The sequence below is a fragment of the Dasypus novemcinctus genome, chromosome X (genome assembly GCF_030445035.2).
Source record: "Dasypus novemcinctus isolate mDasNov1 chromosome X, mDasNov1.1.hap2, whole genome shotgun sequence".
NCBI classification, from domain to species: Eukaryota; Metazoa; Chordata; class Mammalia; order Cingulata; family Dasypodidae; genus Dasypus; species Dasypus novemcinctus.
The window spans coordinates 78,848,101-78,866,813 of NC_080704.1; the positions used below are offsets into that span (position 1 = coordinate 78,848,101).

At 48.1% G+C, this 18,713-nt stretch overlaps 1 protein-coding gene across 6 annotated transcripts; it reads left to right on the forward strand.

Moving 5' to 3' along the window:
• The first annotated feature begins 1,837 nt into the window (after positions 1–1,837).
• GJB1 (gap junction protein beta 1) lies at positions 1,838–9,318 on the forward strand. 6 transcript variants are annotated; one of them, XM_071213100.1, is made up of 3 exons: positions 1,838–1,945; positions 6,723–6,852; positions 7,810–9,318. In XM_071213100.1, the coding sequence occupies exon 3, from the start codon at positions 7,826–7,828 to the stop codon at positions 8,675–8,677; it is 852 nt and encodes a 283-aa protein (XP_071069201.1). In that variant the 5' UTR covers positions 1,838–1,945; positions 6,723–6,852; positions 7,810–7,825; the 3' UTR covers positions 8,678–9,318. The 6 variants fall into 6 exon arrangements, 5 of the variants coding, with proteins under 5 accessions (XP_071069201.1, XP_004480116.1, XP_071069202.1 ...); XM_004480059.3 differs by lacking the exons at positions 1,838–1,945; positions 6,723–6,852 and adding an exon at positions 2,688–2,790; XR_011647918.1 differs by lacking the exons at positions 1,838–1,945; positions 7,810–9,318 and adding an exon at positions 2,711–2,790 and having other exon boundaries at positions 6,723–6,858.
• The last annotated feature ends 9,395 nt before the right edge of the window (positions 9,319–18,713 follow it).

Below are 18,713 nucleotides of genomic sequence, written 5' to 3' on the forward strand. Positions count from 1 at the left end.
GAAGTGATCCTGAGTGAATCCTAGGAAATAAGCAGACCAACATAAAATTTACAATATTCCCCCAGAAAGTCCGTCATAAGAAAGTTTGCCCAGGATACAAGGTAGAAGCTGAATTCAGTGGCTTACCAGGAGGAGTCAGTGGATTTACATTGTTTGCTATAGTAAAGTTTCCTCCTCTCCATTTTCCCTTCCCTCTACTTCCTCCTCTCCCCTCCCTTCTCTCCCTTTGTCTCCTCTGTCTCTCTCTGTCTCTCTCTGTCTCTCTGTCTCTGTCTCCGTCTCTCTGTCTCTCTCTTTCTGTCTCTCTCTCTCTGTCTCTCTCTCCCTGTCTGTCTGTCTCTCTCCAGCAGTTCATTCAGAAGATGTGCTCAAGTAGCAATAAACACACAGTGGACAAGTCAATTCTAGCGACCGTATTTGTATACAGCTAAGAATTATTCAAATAGACTTCCTGTAGGCTAGAACTACAAGTACCCCCCAAGAAACCCTGTCAGAACTCCAAGAAACAATGAGTGCACACTAATATTGACCTGTAGTTCCCCTCCCTAGGAGCTCTACTATAGGAGTTCTCTCTTCTGGCCAAACAGGTCTGCTGACCATTCCCTAAACACATCTCACAGCTTCCTATCACCTGGAATGCTTGGACCCTCTATCTCCTTTATGACCCAAATCCAGCTCTGCTTTTTCCATTAAATCTAGCCTTTTCTCCTGTATCTGAACTCCTTCTAGAACACTGTGTCTGCATATGACATTTAGTACATACTTACTTGTTGTAGTCACTTGGGTGCATGTCTCATTGCTCCTACTAGCTTGGAACCTTCTGGAGTCAGGGACCATTTCTTACTCATATTCTCAATGGGACCTGCAGAGCTTATCATGCTGTGCTGTCTGGGTTCAAAGGTAGCTTGACTACTTACTAGCTGGGTGACCTCAGTTATGTCCCTTAACCTCTGTGTGCTTTAATTCTCCCTGTAATGTGAGTGTATTTATATAGAGCCTATTTCAAAAAATAAACAATTAAAAACTTTAAAATAAAAGAAACAAAAATTAGTCCCTGCTTCATAGGGTTATTTTGGAGATCATACAAGGTAATACATGCAAAGCACTTTGAACATTGCCTTTCGCACATTAAGTACTCAAGAAATGTTAGCCCTTGTTATCTACTCCAACCTGTACTCTGAGCAAGAAATGCCAAATACTTAAGGATGGCATCTAGCCTGTCCCTCATGGTGTCTGGCTCAGTTTTCCCTTTTACAAACTTTACCAGACATTCACTAAAGGAAATCTCTACCTGACTTTGAATGTCCTCCATACATTGAGTCCCTTACCTAAATAATAGTATCTTCCATAGCTCCCTAAGATAGACCTGCTTCCTTACTGTCTCCCAGACGAGTCTTGCTCATTCCCACCTCCGAGCCTTTACTCACACCACCCCTCCTCCCTGAAACACTGCCACAACCCTTATCCTTTCCAAATCTGTTACTTTGCCACTCAAATCTCACTTTCTCCAGGAAGTCTTCCCTGATTATTCTAGTTTACTCTCATCCTCCCCTTTTTTGAGCTCCTTCAGCAGTCAAAGTTAAAACCCACAGAAGTGAACAGACACTGATCTCTTTTATGGCTATTTCTTGGGTCTTGGCCTTGTCTCCTCTGTAAGCTGCTACATGCCTTGAGAGCAGTTGGTATGTTCCTTCTTGTTTCCCCTCCCTTACACCTACCCCCCTAGCATGAAGACCTAGGCTAGGCACCCAGTAGGAGTCCAGTAAAGACTTGTAAGTTGATGTATCGCTATGCCCGTGTTGGGCCCAGGGAAGCTCAGGCTCTGGCTCTCTTTCAGGCAGTGAGCTCAAGCTGGGGTGAAGAGCAGAAGGCCGGGGACCAGTTTCTGCTGACTTTGCTTATTTCTTCCCTGCCATAGAAGCCTCAGCATTAGCAGGGTCTTCAGGTAAGCCCTCAATTGAAGAGACCTTGAAGCTAGACTGATCCCTCAGTTAATGGTTGACATTCTCTGTTTACCTTAATGACTGCCAAGATTTGCTTGCTGCACATGATACACTTTGCAGTCCAACTGTTTGGGCCCCCAGGGTGGAAGGCAATTTCTGAGGTGGTTTTAGGGTTCTGGGCTAGGCTCAGAAATAAATCTGGCCCATCTCCAAGCCACTAGGGAAATGGACAATAAGCAGGGGACCAAAGAGCACCCTGATACTGCTATATGAGTGGGAAGCCCTGCTACCACCACCACCACCTTGACCCCAGGTGCCCATGGGCATCGACTGTGGCCTTTCTTTTTCTCCCCACAGTCATATTGTTTTAGAGATTGGGAACTGGAAGGGATGTCAGGGGACAGAAAGTTAGATTAAGCACTGAGTGCAGGATCCCTCTCTGCAGCTGGCCTACACATTGGACCTACCTGAGGCCAGCTTCAGGGGGTGGAGGAAGTCCAAGGCCTGTTGATGAACCCAGGTTCAGTTCCATTGTTCGGTTAGGGTAAACATGAGCACTGTCACATGGGTGACAGTGACGCCTCTCTTTCCCTCTAGGACAGGTCAGTGACTCCGGCTATGGGATCTGTCCCTCCAAACTCATTAGAAGCTCAGGGGATCAATCTGGTGTAATGATTGTGTGTGGGAGGAGGTGGAGCTGGTTAATGTTTGGTTCCTCTTGGGCTATGGGCCATATCTGGCTCCGGCCCTGGGCTCCCTGTCCCTCCCCTGGGCTGGGCTGACAGTACCTAGTGGCATAGGGCAGACACGCCTACAGACATTCCCTGGGAAAGGGCGCAGCAGCCAGGTGAGGCAGTGTCGGGGAGGTGAGGAGGCTGGGGGCTGAGGGAGCTGGGCCAGGGAGGGCTGATGTGGCCTGAGGGAGGGGAGGCTGAGGCAGAAATGGGGGCGGGGGAGAGACCTGGGTCCTGCCTTCTTTTGGCCTCAGTGTTCAGCCACTTTGAGCCCTTCCGTGCTTCCCTCTGAGCTGGGGGGGAACCCTGTCCTGCCAGGTGCCAGGCCTGCTTAGCCTCTCTCTGAAGCCCCCAGAACTCATCCCCTTTCCAGGATCCGAGTTCCTTCTCCTGTCCTTCTTTCTTCCCAAATATTTCCCTCAACCCCACAGGGCCAGGTGCCCAGGAAGATTTGAAGGACCCCTAGGCACAGGATGGCCAATGACTTCTCCATAAGACATTTCCTGCAACACAGGGTTAAGTTTAGGTAGAACTGTTTGGCATGGCCAGGCGCTCTTTTCTTCTTTCCTGATTGCAAGATAAACAAGGCATACAACCAACTTAGGGGGTTGTGGGAGGATGAATACAGTGTGCTCAGAGGGCAGCAGAGGGCCAGGATTTGGGAGCACTCATTTCCATTTTCTTGAGAGAGACAAGCAGGCTCAAGCTGAGTGTGGCGTAACTGATGGTTTGAAGATCTGCAGGAGAGGCGACCCCACCAGCTGTTTGAAAGTTGTTCCAGCTGTTGAGAATGGCATGGTAGAATGCATGGACTTAGAAAATGAAATGAGGAAAGGAGGAGAGAGAGACCAGGAGGATTTGACCGGAGGGAAGTATAGGTGCTGACACAGTATGGCAATGGGGTAGGGACCCATGCTTTGGTTAGGGGCCCACTTGCATCTTTGCCTGAGCTCCAGCACTGACGTCCCAGCTGTGCAATAAGTTACTTGGCTTCTTGGAGCCTCCATCTCCTCATGTGTAAATTGGAGTCAATAACCCATGGCCCACAGGGTTGGTGTGGGGGTGAGAGTTAATGAACATATGGCTCCTAGCACACAGTAGGCATTCCCTAAGCAGCGGCTATTGTAATACGCCCAAGTAGTGAGTAACAGGAAGTCAGGTGAGTGATGAGGAGTCAGGGGGTGTAGTTCACAAACAGTGGGTAAGGGAGCTGACTTTAGCAGAAGTTCTGTGAAAAAAAACCATGGCAGAGCAAGGGAAAGAGAAAGTCAGAAGGAGCTAGACTGACTGGTCCTGATCTAAGCCTGGTCACAGAGTACGTACAGCAGGGGAGGAGAGGATAAGTCTAGTGGCTGAGTACTGTAGAACTGCAGGCTGGAGACAGAGAAGAGAAGCAAGAAAGAGGAAGAGAGCTTGACAGAGTTGGGCCTTACCACGCCAAACAGATGAAGGCAGCCCCCAATTTAGAAGGAAATCTCAAAAGACAGCGCCATGTGCTTTCCCAACCAGAGGCTGGGTCATGGGTGGCCTGTGGAGAGGTGCTGATTAAAGCCACTGAGAGAGAGTCCAGGGCTGCCTGTAAAATGGGGGAGGGTGTGTGGAGTCTGAGGCTGAAAGCAAACTCAGCCAGCCTAGCCAGGCCCCTTTCCCAAAACCCCCCAAATCACAAGGATTTTCCCACAGTGGGAAAGGACAGGGGAACAGGGGAAACATAGTGGGGGGGGGGGGAGGTAGAGAGAGAGAAAGAGAAAGAGAGAGAGAGAGAGAAACTGAGACTTGATGAATGTGTGTGTACGTGGGTGCTCACACACAGGAAAAAGTATAAGCTTTGGAGTTGTGGGCCTAGTCGCCCAAAGGCAGAGAAGCCACCAAAGGCAATGCTTTGTACAAAGGCTTTGGGAGTCAGAGGAAAATAAATTTGAAACTTGACACTTCCACTTAGCAGCAGTGCAACTGCTATTGAGGCAAATAACTTAATCTCTCAGGGCCTCAATTTCCTTGTCTGAAAAATGGGGATAGTATATAGGACTGTCATGAGGACTAAGTACAATCCCTTGATTTTGAACCATGCTCGAGGGCTGGGGCAAATCCGAATCTGAGGACAGGGCCCAAGTTTGTCATGGCCAGAGAGGGCCTACTAAACATGAGAGCAAAAACTTGCCTGGAGTAACAGAGAGCATATCAGTACCTGGACTTTAACCCAAAGTTGCTAAAACGGTTTGGATTTCAAAATCAGGTCACTCCCCTGGATGTTTCTGGTTGTCGGTTTGTTGAATGAAACCCTTGAGGTATTGATGGTGACCTAGCCATTGGCTCCCCTTCGAGGTTCCAGTGCCCACACAGGGGTCTTTATGAGCCCTGAAGGGAGGTACCGGCTATGTCCCAGAGGCCTGGAGACCAGGAGAGGTGAAGAGCAACAAGAACCTAGGAACTCAGGTGGCCAGGCAGACTCTGGGGCACCCCTGAAGAGGAGGAGAGAAGAGAACAGCTGGGGTTTGCTTTGGAGTTCGAGTGAGCAGCCAGAGAGAGGGAGGGAAGGGTAAAACAGAACAGGGAAGGCAGGGCAGGAAGTGAGGGGAGACTAAAATCACCATGGAAAAAAAAAGGTTCTAATCCTAGCCAAGGCAGTAGAGCTTACAGGAAAGAGTATGGGCTCTGGAATCAGCTTGGCCTGGCTCAAATCCCAGCTCTGTCACTTATTAGTTGCGTGACCCTCAGGCAAGTCCCTTCACCTTTCTCTGCCTCAGTTACTTCACTTGTGAAATTAGGATTAAAATGACGCCAGTCTCACAGGGTGGTTCTGGGGATTCAATGAGATGGCACATGGGCAAGGTATGGCCCAACAGGTGCTCAGTCAATGGTTATTATGAGTAATCCTCCTTGACCAACCAGAAGAAGCCCTACTAGAGAGCTAAATGTGGTACCTCCTGCGGCAGTTCTGCCTTCAGAATCCCAGGTTTAGGAGAAAGGGCACAGCGTCCCTTCTTCCCCACACAAGCTTGGGCACCTGGCATAAACACAGTAAGGCTTTACTTTTCTTTTCATTTTTTTGAAAAGCAAAATGAAGACACCTTTTCCAGAGAGGTAACCTATATCTTATGGACTGTCCCTTCTTCTCCCAGCTTCTCTCATCCCATTCCCCAACCTTTTTCAGTCGCTGATATACCCTACCTCCCTCCCCTCTCCAACAGAGAGGACCATCCAGAAATGGATCTAAGGCTTCAGCCGCAACCACTGCCTCTGCTGTGGAGCATTGATGGGGGTGGAAAGGCCTGCACCAGCTCCTTCACATCCCAGCTCCCTGCTTCTAGCACCATCTTCTTGGAATTTAATGGCAAAAGTGGTGGGAGGTAGGGGGAAGTCTTCTTCGCCTGCCTAAGGGACAGGGTAAGGGGTGTCTTCCTTAGAGCAACTGGCAAGCTCACAAAAGCAGGTTATAGTATGCACTTGACATTGGGGGCAGGGCAAGAACAGAACAGTCTGTTCTATCTCAGGCAGACACTAAGTTAACAAGAGTGTCCGGGAAGAAGAAAAAAAAAGAGGGCTCTTAGGTTTGGCAGATCGATTAGTCCCCCAAAGCAACACTGTTTTCTCTTCCTCGGAGGGTTCTAATCCCCCATTCCCATCTCTGACAATGAAAGTGGAGAACTTTTGGAGAAAAGTAAGAACTTTTGCCAGTTGCCTCAGTGAGCCTCCCAACAACCCTGGGTATTAACTCCATTTGCAGATGAGTGAGCAGGCGCTCAGCAAAGTTCAGTAACTAGCCTGAGGTCGTATAAGTAAAGAACTGGGATTCAAATCCAAGGCTGTGACTCTTATCTGTTCCATCTCCTGACCTATTTGCTTAGCCACCCTTAGCTTTCTCCTACTACCTGGTCCTTACCAGGTACCCACCTGACCACCTCCTGGCTGGGTTCCCTTTCCTGAAGTTCAGGAAGGGATGGTTGGGGTTTGCTTCACGACTCTGGAGTGGGAAAGTGCCTCACAGATTCCATGCTTCTTATGCTTTTATGGGTAACATTAGCCTTTTCTTTTTTTTAAACAGCTAGGCTTTGCTTTTGCTGACACCACCTGCAGAAGTATAAGGAGTATACTGTGGAAAGAGCCTAGACTTCTGCTTCAGATACATTTTGTGTTTCTTCCTACCCTATTGCTTCCTAGCTGTGAAACCTTGAGTGAGTTACTTATCTGAGCTTTAACTTCCTTGTCTGGGAAATGGGTGAACAGCCTTTAGGGGCTTGCCAGTTGGGTTAAAAGAAGTCTGTCTAGGAAAATGCTTAGAGAGCTCCCTTTCCTTTCCTCCTTTCCTCTAGCTCACCCTTACTCTGGAGGGGACCTGAGCCTAGGAAAAATCCTGTAGACCCTAAGTTTCTGGTAGGGTCTTGGGGGCAGGCCTTGGCCCAGAGAATCCGGCTCCACTGGGGTCCCCTATTCCGTATACCTGTCTTTGTTCCATGTCTCCTGCCCCCACCCCAGTGGCCATTCTTCTGACGGGGCTGTGGGGTGGGTGCGGCGATGGACCGGGCGGGCACAGAACAGGTGGGTGCAGGCTGGGTGTCCGGCGCTGGGACACAAGTGCTCTGTGTGTAGGGTGGGCGGAAGTCAGGGCGTTTGATCTGAATTCTAAAGGGCGTTGTTCAGAGCCCCACAAAGGTCCCATTGTGCAGACACTGGGTATAAAGCAGCATATGACTCCCCAGCACCGGGCGGTGATGAATTGGGACGCAGGCGCAGACCCAGGGACCACTCCCCCTGCTCAGACATGAGACCATAGGGGATCTGTCTGGGTGGCCTCAGGGATAGGCGCTCCCCAAGGTAACAGAGCTTTGTTGGGTTGCCCCAGGCCGGAAGCTAAGTAAGGAGCTGAGGGATGGGGGAGCGGGCGGGACTGGCTCATGGGAGAACAATCTGAACCTGGAAAGAGAGGAAAGAATGTTGGAGGAAAGTGAAGAAGGGGGATGGGGCTCAGGGGGTGCTTGGAACTCTGAAACATTCGCCCCCTCAAGTGAGTGAGGAGGAGGAGAAGGCAGGTAAGGTAGATGGGCTGATGAGGAAAGCTATGGCTCTATTACGGGGGCCCTGCTTTCTGCCCCGGCTCTTTGACAGTTTGCTTTGCTGCTCGTGTTTTGCAGGTGTGAATGAGGCAGGATGAATTGGACGGGTTTGTACACGTTGCTCAGTGGCGTGAACCGGCATTCTACTGCCATTGGCCGAGTGTGGCTCTCAGTCATCTTCATCTTCAGAATCATGGTGCTGGTGGTGGCTGCTGAGAGCGTGTGGGGTGATGAGAAGTCCTCCTTCATCTGCAACACCCTCCAGCCCGGCTGCAACAGCGTCTGCTACGACCACTTCTTCCCCATTTCCCATGTGCGCCTGTGGTCCTTGCAGCTTATCTTGGTCTCCACCCCAGCTCTCCTCGTGGCCATGCACGTGGCACACCAGCAGCACCTTGAGAAGAAAATGCTGAGGCTCGAGGGACATGGGGACCCCCTGCACCTGGAGGAGGTGAAGAGACACAAGGTCCACATCTCAGGCACACTGTGGTGGACCTACGTCATCAGCGTGGTGTTCCGGCTGCTTTTCGAGGCCGTCTTCATGTACGTCTTTTATCTCCTCTACCCTGGCTACACCATGGTGCGGCTGGTCAAGTGTGAGGCCTACCCCTGCCCCAATACAGTGGATTGCTTTGTGTCCCGGCCCACTGAGAAAACCGTTTTCACCGTCTTCATGCTAGCCGCCTCTGGCATCTGCATCATCCTCAACGTGGCCGAGGTGGTGTACCTCATCATACGTGCCTGCGCCCGCCGGGCCCAGCGCCGCTCCAATCCACCCTCCCGCAAGGGCTCGGGCTTCGGCCACCGCCTTTCCCCCGAATACAAGCAGAATGAGATCAACAAGCTGCTGAGTGAGCAGGATGGCTCCCTGAAAGACATACTGCGCCGCAGCCCGGGCACTGGGGCTGGGCTGGCTGAGAAGAGTGACCGCTGCTCGGCCTGCTGATGCCACCCGCCAGACAACCTCTCATCCCACCCCATCCTGCCCTGGGCTTCCCCTTCCTTCTCCCCTGCAGGTGCCTGGGCCTCTCTCTACCTGCTAGGGATGGCTGGCTCCATCAAAATCTTCCCTCCTTCCCTTCTCCTCTTCTTCCAGGGGTCTTCTATCGGAGGGGCAGGAGGGGTGGGGCTCAGGAAGCCACCTCAAGGTTGTTGAAGTTGCTAAAGGTTATTGGAGGTGGACACAGCTCTCACTCTTCCCTCTCCCTCTTCCTGAGACTACTGGGGATGAGAAGTGGGATAGCCCTGACAGCATCTCTGATCATGAAACTAAGCTTAACCCTGTGCTGTCAGATACTCGATTTCTGGAGTCACACCAGTGGGGAGGGATGTGGGCAGGTGGAAGGGAGGGAGGGGTGCTGTGGACATGTGGGTGGAGAAGGGAAGGTAGCAAGAAGAAGACAAGGAGAGCATAGTAGCTCTCTCAGGCCACAGGCAAAAGGAGGGCATGTCTAAGGTAGGGGAGTTAAGGAGGGAGAAACAGGCAGATAAGTTTGAGTGGGGGTTGGTCAGGGCTGTCTTTGCCTCTAGTCCCCAAGGTTTCTCTCTGCCTAAAATGTTACACATTAAACAGACTTTTGCAGTAAATGAGGAGGTGGCTTGTGTGTTTGTCAAGTTCTTTCTTCTGCAACCTCTGACATCCCCCCCTGGATGAGTTGGCCTTGGCTTTTTGTGGATCGAGAAAGGAGCAGGGCAAAGGAAATAGTGAGTCAAGTAGCTGAAGCTGCAGAACAAGAGGCCACTGCTCTCCTGGCCTGGCAAAGCCAGACCCTGAGCCATTCTTTTCTCTGTTTTTGTTTTTACATGAAAACAAAACAAAACAAAGCAGCTTTATTGAGCTATAATTCATATACCTCCCTCCTCTGCTTTTAACAAAGATGAAAACGACAACTCCCTCTGGAGAGACAGGAAGTGGGAGAGAAATTTCTTGAGACTGGCACACATCCTTCCACTCCCTCAGCACCTTGGCAAGGGCTCCCTCACCCACACTCCTAGCGGAGTCTCCTTTACTCCCTCAAGACTCAAGACTCAGAATTCCCTGTGAATTGATGTCTTGAGATCAACCCTTTTCTCTGGACACCAATTTCTTTCCCTTAGGAATCAATGCCCCCCACCCTCCCAGAGATGCCTCTACCACAGGCCAAAAATTTCACAGAAGCAGTTTCCTCACCGGCATCATTCTTCAAAGCAGGAGGTAGCCTCCCCTCCCCTTGTTAGCTGTGGTGGGAAAAGTCCCAGTCTCAGTTGACAAAGCTGGGTTCAAGTCCTAGTTCTCTAACTTACTGTCAAGGCATTCCCCTCCCCAAGTCTCAGTTTCCTTGTGAGCAAAAAGGGGCTGGCCCAACATATCTCGAAGCTTACTTTAACACTCTGTGCTGCTGGGGTTTCTGAAAGACTTCCTAGCCTCACAGGGGTCTCCCCGTCTCAGATTTACTGCCCTAACGAATGGCCCCTCATAGTAAAAGTTTCCCCCATGGCAAGTCTCCCTCCTCAACTTCCCTACCTCCCAACCAGAAACAATTATTTGCCACCCCCTCTCAGGATACACTGACTCCTTGCAGAAAATACATAAGAAAGGAAGAGAGGATCAGGCACAAAATCTCATCAGAATTGTTCTTCCTTTCAAAACAGTTTATTTCCCCTTCAGAGAGAAAGCAACGAAGGTTTCCTCATTCAAGCAAGTTTCTCTTTTCCAAAAGAAAGAAGAGAGAGAAACCCTCGCCCCTCAAAAAGAGAAATATTCCTTTCCTGCAAGAGATTTCCTTTCTCCTTAGAAACTGACATCATGCCCTGTCAGAGGAGAAGTCCGCACTCCCCTCATGGTAGGAAAGGTTCCTTTACCTATTGAAATCTATCCCCTCCACCCACAACTACAACACAACACAACACAACACAACAAATGCAGAGCATCTTGACCTCAGTTAAAAAAGCCACCAAGTGGCGGTGGACTTGGCCCAGTGGTTAGGATGTCCGCCTACCATATGGGAGGTCCGCGGTTCAAACCCCGGGCCTCCTTGACCCGTGTGGAGCTGGCCCATGCGCAGTGCTGATGCACACAAGGAGTGCCCTGCCACTCAGGGGTGTCCCCCGCCTAGGGGAGCCCCACGCACAAGGAGTGCGCCCCGTAAGGAGAGCCACCCAGGGCAAAAGAAAGTGCAGCCTGCCCAGGAATGGCGCTGCACACACGAAGAGCTGACACAAGATGACACAACAAAAAGAAACACAGATTCCTGTGCCGCTAACAACAACAGAAGCAGACGAAGAAGACGCAAATAGACACACAGAACAGACAACCAGGGCTGGGGGGGGGGCAATAAATAAATAAATCTTTAAAAAAAATGAAGCCACCAAGAGAAAGGTTTTATTTTTTAAATTTCATCCTGGTCCAGGAGGGACCTTCATGCCCTCTCCACATTGAAAAATGCTAAACCTTTCATCTTTTTAGAAATGTGGTTTCTCCTCAAAGAAATGCTACCAGTCCTTATTGGAAAAAGACTCCAACTCCAGATCAAGGCTTTCCTCCCCAGGGGGCAGTGGTGGCACAATAAAGCTCCTCAGGCTGGGTGTTACAGCCAAATGGGGAACACGTGACTCTTGTGTCCTGTGACTCAGGGAGGTAGGAGAGTCAGGCTAACCCCAGAACTTGCATTTTCATTTGAGCCTCTGCCACAAGAGTGCAAAGGACAAACAAGGAGGCAAGTGGGGTTTTAAACCTGCCACGTAGTAGATAACATGATAGATCCTGGGGTAATGAGGAGTGTGTTGGAATAAGGAAACCTGGTTCTTCATTTATTAGCTGTATCCCCTTAAACACATTTTACTTACCCTCTCCAAGTCTCCATTTCCTCATCTGTGGCATAGAGTTGTTAATACCCTCCCTACCTCTTTCAAAGGGCTTTTGTGAGACTGAAACAAGATGTGTCCAAAAGCTGTTTATAGGGAAGCAGATTTGGCTTAACTGACAGAGCGTCTGCCTACCACATAGGAGGTCCAGGTTCAAATCCAGGGCCTCCTGACCTATGTATGTGGTGAGCTGGCCCATGTGCAGTGCTGATACGTGCAAGGAGTGCCTTGCCATGTGGGAGTGTCCCCCGTGTAGGGGAGCCCCACGCCCCGTGTGAAAATAAAAAGCGTAGCCTGCCCAGGAGTGGCACCACACACACATAGAGTTGAGGCAGCAAGATGACGCAACAAAAAAGAGACACAGATTCCCAGTGCTGCTGAGCAGAATGCAAGCGGACACAGAACACACAGTGAATGGACACAGAGAGCAGACAATGGGTGGAAAGGGGGAAGAGGAGAGAAATAAATTTTTTTTAAAAAGCTGTTTATAGGGGAGCAGTAGTGGCTTGAGTGGTTGCGCACCTGCTTCCCACATGGGAGGTCCAGGGTTCAGTTCCTGGTGCCTCCTAAAAAAACAAAAACAAACAACAAGCAAACAAGTGAAAAAACAAACAAACAACTCGAGGGAACCAATGTGGCTCAGTGGTTGAGTGCTGTCTTCCCACATATGAGGTTTGGGGTTCAATCCTGGGCCCTGGTACTTCAAAAAAAAAAATGCTGTTTATAGGACTACAATGAATAGGACAATTATAGAAATATTCTTTCATGAATTATAACAAATGTACCGTACTGATGCAAGGTGTTAATAATAGAATGGGAGATGGGCACTCTGGGTTTTCTGTACAACTGTTCTATAAGCCTATAACTTCTCTAATAAAAAAATTCTGTATATAAACTGTAAATTAAAGTAAGATAGTATCATAAGCACTCAGACCATGGCCTTAAGGCATACTGGGAACTCTGGATGAGCCAGAAAGGAGGGAAGATGTTTCAGCAAGGCTGAAGCTAGTGGAAAGAACTAGCAATAGGGGTAGCTCCCTCCAGGAAGCAGACAGTATCTAAACAGCAAAGTTTGAGTGATGTTGCAAATTCGAACATGACACATTTAAGGGTCAATATTCCAGGGGTCCAACTGGGGAGGGGGGCAGAAAAGGCCTAGTATTCTAGCACGCTATCTCTTGTGGGGTCAGTGCTTTTAGGGACATCTCTAGCTTTTTAGGGACATCTATGTGCAGAGATACCAGGGGTAAAGGGACAGGGCCAGCTTCTGTATGAAAAGGGGTGGCTGAACTAAGAAAGTAGTCAAGGCCTCAGCCAGCTGACTTGGGATTTCAGAGCAGGCTGCAGTATCCATAGAGAACTGGCATGGCAACCACAAACTGATTCAGATATCTAATCAGACAGCCAGGGCACACACAATTAGGGCTAGAGGAGAATGTTTGATCCATTTACTGATTCCGCAACATTTAAATGCCAGATCTGACCGGACCTGTGAGAGAGAAAGGACTATCAAATCCTACCAAACTTGGCTCCCTTTGATGCCTGGACTAGGCCAGGCTAAACCTGCAGGGTCAAGTGGTGAAAAAAATTGAGGTGTTCTAGGGAGGGGGAATAAGGCAGGCAAAAGATACACAGGTGTATGAAAGGGGATGGCATGTCTTCAGAACCAAGCAAATAATCTGCTGTGGCTAGAATTGCAGGGTTGGAGACATGGAATGACTTAGGGACAAGATAGGAAAGAAAAACTGACCAGCGTGTGATGGGCCTCATCTGTTGCTAAAAGGGGTTCAGCCTGTCCTATAGGTAGGTTAACCATTAAGGGTTTTGAGCAGGGGAGTGACACCTTCAGATTTGTGTGTTTGGAAGCTCACTCTGGCAGCTGCACAGAGAACTTATTGGGGATTGGAAAGACTAGAGGCAGAATGACTGTTAGGGAGCTATTGCAATCGCCCAAGTGGGGCCTGTTAGACTAGGACAGTGGCAGATAGAATCAGAAGAGGAGAGAGATATGAGACACTTTGGATGTAGTATCTATAATAGGACTTGAAGTCTGACTGTGGGAAAAAGGGGGGGAGCCAAAGATAATTTGGAGGTTTCCTTCCCCTTCTTTGCCAAATTCCTGATCTTTCAGGATGCAGCTCAAATGCCATTTCCTACGTGACGCTTTCAACTCTCTTCTCTCACTCCCTAACCAAGTCCCTCAGAGAGAAAGTGTCTTCCCCTCCATCTGGAACCCATAGTACCTCGTAGGGTATGTCTGTTGAAGCACTTATCACACTGTGTGGTCATTACTTGCATGAGCTTAACACACAGCAGATGCTGTGTGGCTTGTTGAATTAAAGGCAATCAGGAAGAGAATACAAAGGTTCAGAGTCATGAAAGTGTAGAGTGTGTTTGGTGTGATCAGAACGGTGAATGCAAATATTTGAGAGTGGGGTGGTTAGAGTAGGAGGTGAGACTGGAAAAGTAGGTTGGGGTCCAGTCAGTGAAGGGTCTTGTCAACCCCGCACAGAAGTTTGTGTGGGAATTTGGGCTCTCAACTCTCACCTGCAGGAACATATCTGTCTTCGAAGTTAGGCCCCTACTAGACCAAAAGGCAATTCTGCACTCATAATTATAGATAGACTTGTAGAAATCTTGAGGAGATCCAGGACAGGGGGACGTGAACAAGTAGGTATATTCAGATTTACAGTGAATGGTAGAAGAGCAGAGTGATTTGACAGTGGACTTCAGGCTAGAGTAAGGGCCATAGGCGTGGGTGCTATTTCATCTTTCTAGCTTTGCCATTCCCCCAGCTCTTCACCAACCCTCCCAAACTCTGAGCTGAACTCTTTGACTCACCTAATTAACATGCTCTCTTGACTGTCAAAAGCTTTGTGTGTGCTTGAGGAAGTGTCTGTATGTTTGTCTCCATATGAGGTTCTACATATGACCACACTTGTGAACATGTGGGAGGCTGGCTGCCAGAGGAGTATCTTCATTCTGAATGTTATTTTTAAAATTATTTTATTTTTTCCCTCCCCCTCCCCGAGATGACTCCCTTATCTGTTTGCTCATTGCTTTTGCTTGTTGTCTGTTTTTTGTTGTTTCTTTAGGAGGTACTGCCAACTGAACCCAGAATCTCCCATATGGGAGGCAGGTGCTCAATTGCCTGAGCCACATCCACTTCCTGCTTAATGTCTGTTCATTGTCTTGCTCATTGTCTGCTTGTTGTTTTTGTTCATTGTTTTTGTTCGATGTCTGCTTGTTGCTTGTCTTCTTTAGGAGGCACCTGGAAATGAACCCAGGACCTCCCATGTGTAAGGCAGGCACTCAACTATCTGAGCCACATCCAGAATGTAATTTTAAGGAAAAGGATGGGTGCTGATCATAATATAGTCTGAAACTTTATTACCAGACCCAGAAATAACTCAGGCAGGTGAAAGGAGATTCTGGTTTATTGTGCACCCAGCTTGTGTCAGCTACGGTGCCAAATTAGGCACTTACATACATGCTCTCAATAACAGCAAGTTGCTATTATTATCTTCATATTTGCAGATGAGCTCAGAGAGGCTGTGATAGGTCCAAAGTTTGTACAGCTTAAAACTGCAGAGCTCAAGCAAGGTGGTGGTGGGGTGATTTATGGAAGCCCTGTATGATGTTATGCCTGTTTGTTTTGTTAAGTTCACAACTTTTACTATACACTTATTGTTTATGTATGTTCATGTATGAATGATATATTTCAATATATTTAATTTTATATAAATAAACCCTGCAGAGCTCAAATTAAAACACAGGCCTATTCCAATCCAAAATCAGGGCTGTTTCCCTATACTTTTTTTTTTTTTTTTTTTTTTTTTTTTAAAGATTTATTTATTTATTTAATTCCCCCCCCCTCCCCTGGTTGTCTGTTCTTGGTGTCTATTTGCTGCGTCTTGTTTCTTTGTCCGCTTCTGTTGTCGTCAGCCGCACGGGAAGTGTGGGCGGCGCCATTCCTGGGCAGGCTGCTCTTTCTTTTCACGCTGGGCGGCTCTCCTCACGGGCGCACTCCTTGCGCGTGGGGCTCCCCCACGCGGGGGACACCCTTGCGTGGCACGGCACTCCTTGCGCGCATCAGCACTGCGCATGGCCAGCTCCACACGGGTCAAGGAGGCCCGGGGTTTGAACCGCGGACCTCCCATATGGTAGACGGACGCCCTAACCACTGGGCCAAAGTCCGTTTCCCCTGTTTCCCTATACTAAATTAACCACTGTATGTATGCTGCCTTAGGAAGGGTTTCAGGATATGTTGTGCCTTGATTAGCCATACTCTAGTCCCAGCACAGGCCCTTCCCTATCAGACTAGGGACTTCTCAAGAGCAGACTCAAGTCATCTTGGCATCCCAAGTGACTAGCATGACATAGACTAGAAATCTGCTAGAAATCTGCTTGAATGAATGACATCAGATCCTCCCTTGTTCCAATAGGGAAGGGAGTATGAGAGCCAGATGGCATTGGGCCCTGTCGAGGATGGGAGCAGAAGGCAAATTGAATACTTCATCTTGGCCTGGCCTATGAGGACAGCTTTTCACCAAGTGGTTACGCCTTTGGTATCTGGCAGATTTGGGTCTCCTCCTTTCTCTCTGGTGTCTCCTCAGTTCCTTTCTCTGGTTAACAGGAAACATTCTCCAAGGCACCATTTTTTGCTGATCCTCTCTTTTTCCTCTCTCTGTCTTTCCCCTGAGTGATCTTGTCCACTTCCAAAGCTTCAGATAGGAGGTTTTTGCAGATGATTTCTAAATGGTCTCACCTCATCTCTCTTCCAAGCCTCACCTGCTTTCCAACTGTGTAGAGTATGTGGTAACATCTAGCATTAATATTGTTCTTTAGCATCCATTTTCTCACTTGACCTTCTCAACAATTCTGTGAGAAAGGTAGGGCAGAATATAAACCCATATTTTTAGGTGAGGCTTAGAAACGTAGGTTGCCCAATTTTAGTGGCAGAGCGGGTAGAAATCCAGGACTGGGTATTTTTGTTGTTGTTGTTATATCATGTTGCATGGCCTACCACATGGGGTCTTGATGGAGTCTTGAACCCAACATGATCAAAACCTGAATTTATTATCAACCTCCCCCACTCCACTCCTACTCACACAAAACAACACAGAACAAAACCTGCCTCTTTGTTAATCCATCTTGGTTAAAGACAGCATCACTCTCCCAATCATCAAGGCTACAAACTTGGGAGTCATTCCTCAATTCTTCTCTCTCCCAAACTTCCACTTCTAATCATTCATCAAATCCTCTAATCTTGACCTTCAAATTACCTGAAATTTATTTTCAATCTATCTTCTCTTCCCCTTCCATAGATCCACACTCCCCACTGAGGCCCACAGAATCTCTTTGCCACACTCCTTCCACACTGGTCTCCCAGCCCTTAGACCTGCCTCTGCACCACCTCCTCCCTCATCCTTCAGATTGTTCTTGGGATCTTCTACTTAAAGGAAATGATCTGATCCTGTCATTCCCTGGTTAGAAAACCTTAGCCTTGCACTTTCCTATTCCTATGCCTTTGCATGTTGGGCTCTCAGGACTTACTTATTTTTTAGAAAACATTTTATTCTGAAATAATGTCAACCTTATGACTGTTGCAAAAATAACAGAAAACCAAAACTCTAACATACCACCCACCCCCCAGATACCCAGATCCTCATTTGAACATTTTGCTACCTTTGCTATAGCATTCTACCTATCCACCTATTTAACTATTTATTCTCTGAACACTAGAGAGAAGGTGGTATACATCATGCTCCTTGAACACATAATACTTCCATGTCCATTCCCTAAGAACAGGGATATTCACCCACATAACCACCTTAAATGTGGTTATCAAGTTCAAGAAATCAAGGTCCATCCATGAAGTGGCATATATCATTCATTTTTACGGCTGAATAATACTCCACTCTATGTCTATATCACATTTTGTTCATCCATTCATCTGCTGATAGACATTTGGGTGGCTTCCACTTTTTGGCTGTTTTAAAGAATGCTGCTATGAAAACTGGTGTACAAATATCTCTCTGAGTCCCTGCTTTCAAGTCTTTGGAGAATATACCTAGAAGTGGGATTGCCAAATCATTATGGTAGTTCGATGTTTAATTTTTGAGGAACTGCCAGACTGTCATCCACAGTGGCTGTACCATTTACATTCCTACCAATAATGTCTGAAGGTTCCTGTTTCTCCACACCTCCCACCAACACTTAAGTTTCTGATTTTTTAAATAATAGCCATCCTAGAGGGTGTGAGGTGGTATCTCATTTTAGTTTTGATCTGTTTCCTACTTACTCTACAAGGCCCAGGTCAAATCCCATCTTTTCCAGTGAACCCTTATCCAATCTCCCTATGAACTTGAAATTAGTTGCTTCTTTCTCTGCTCTCCTAGAGCACTAGATATTTATTTCATTCTACCCATATCATGGCTAATTGTGTACTGGTGTCTCCTCCTTAGCCTGGGAGGCTGTTGCGAATAGGATCCTGGTCTAATTAATCTTTTTTAAAAAATGTCTCCCCCCCCCCCGCCCCTGTTATCTGTTCTCAGTGTCCATTTGCTGTGTGGTCTTCTTTGTCCGCTTCTGTTGTTGTCAGCGGCACAGGAATCTGTGTTTCTTTTTGTTGTTGTTGTTGCATCATCTTGTGTCAGCTCTCCGTGTATGTGGCACCATTCCTGGGCAGGCTGAACTTTCTTTCGTGCTGGGCGGCTCTCCTTACGGGGCGCACTCCTTGCACGTGGGGTTCCCCTATGCGGGGACACCCCTGCATGGCACGGCACTCCTTGCACATATCAACACTGCACATGGGCCAGCTCCACACAGGCCAAGGAGGCCCAGGGTTTGAACCATGGATCTCCCATGTGGTAGACGGACGCCCTATCCACTGGGCCAAGTCTGCTTCCCCTAATTAATCTTTGTCTTCTCTAAGGTATGTATGTAATCCAGGGCCTTAAAACAGTAGGTCCTTAATAGATGGCTGTTGAATAACTATTTTCCCTTAAGTGTTTGTAAACGTGTTATAAAAAGGACCATATCCATAGTGGAGTCACTCAAAGAGGTGGTATTATAGGGGTAAAAAATGATTCTCAGATTGAAGTGGGATACCTCACTTCTTTCTGAGATAGGTGAAG

What these genes read in the sequence shown, in the direction of transcription:
- GJB1 (XM_071213100.1), top strand. Translation starts at nt 7,826, where the DNA reads ATGAATTGGACGGGTTTGTACACGTTGCTCAGTGGCGTGAACCGGCAT.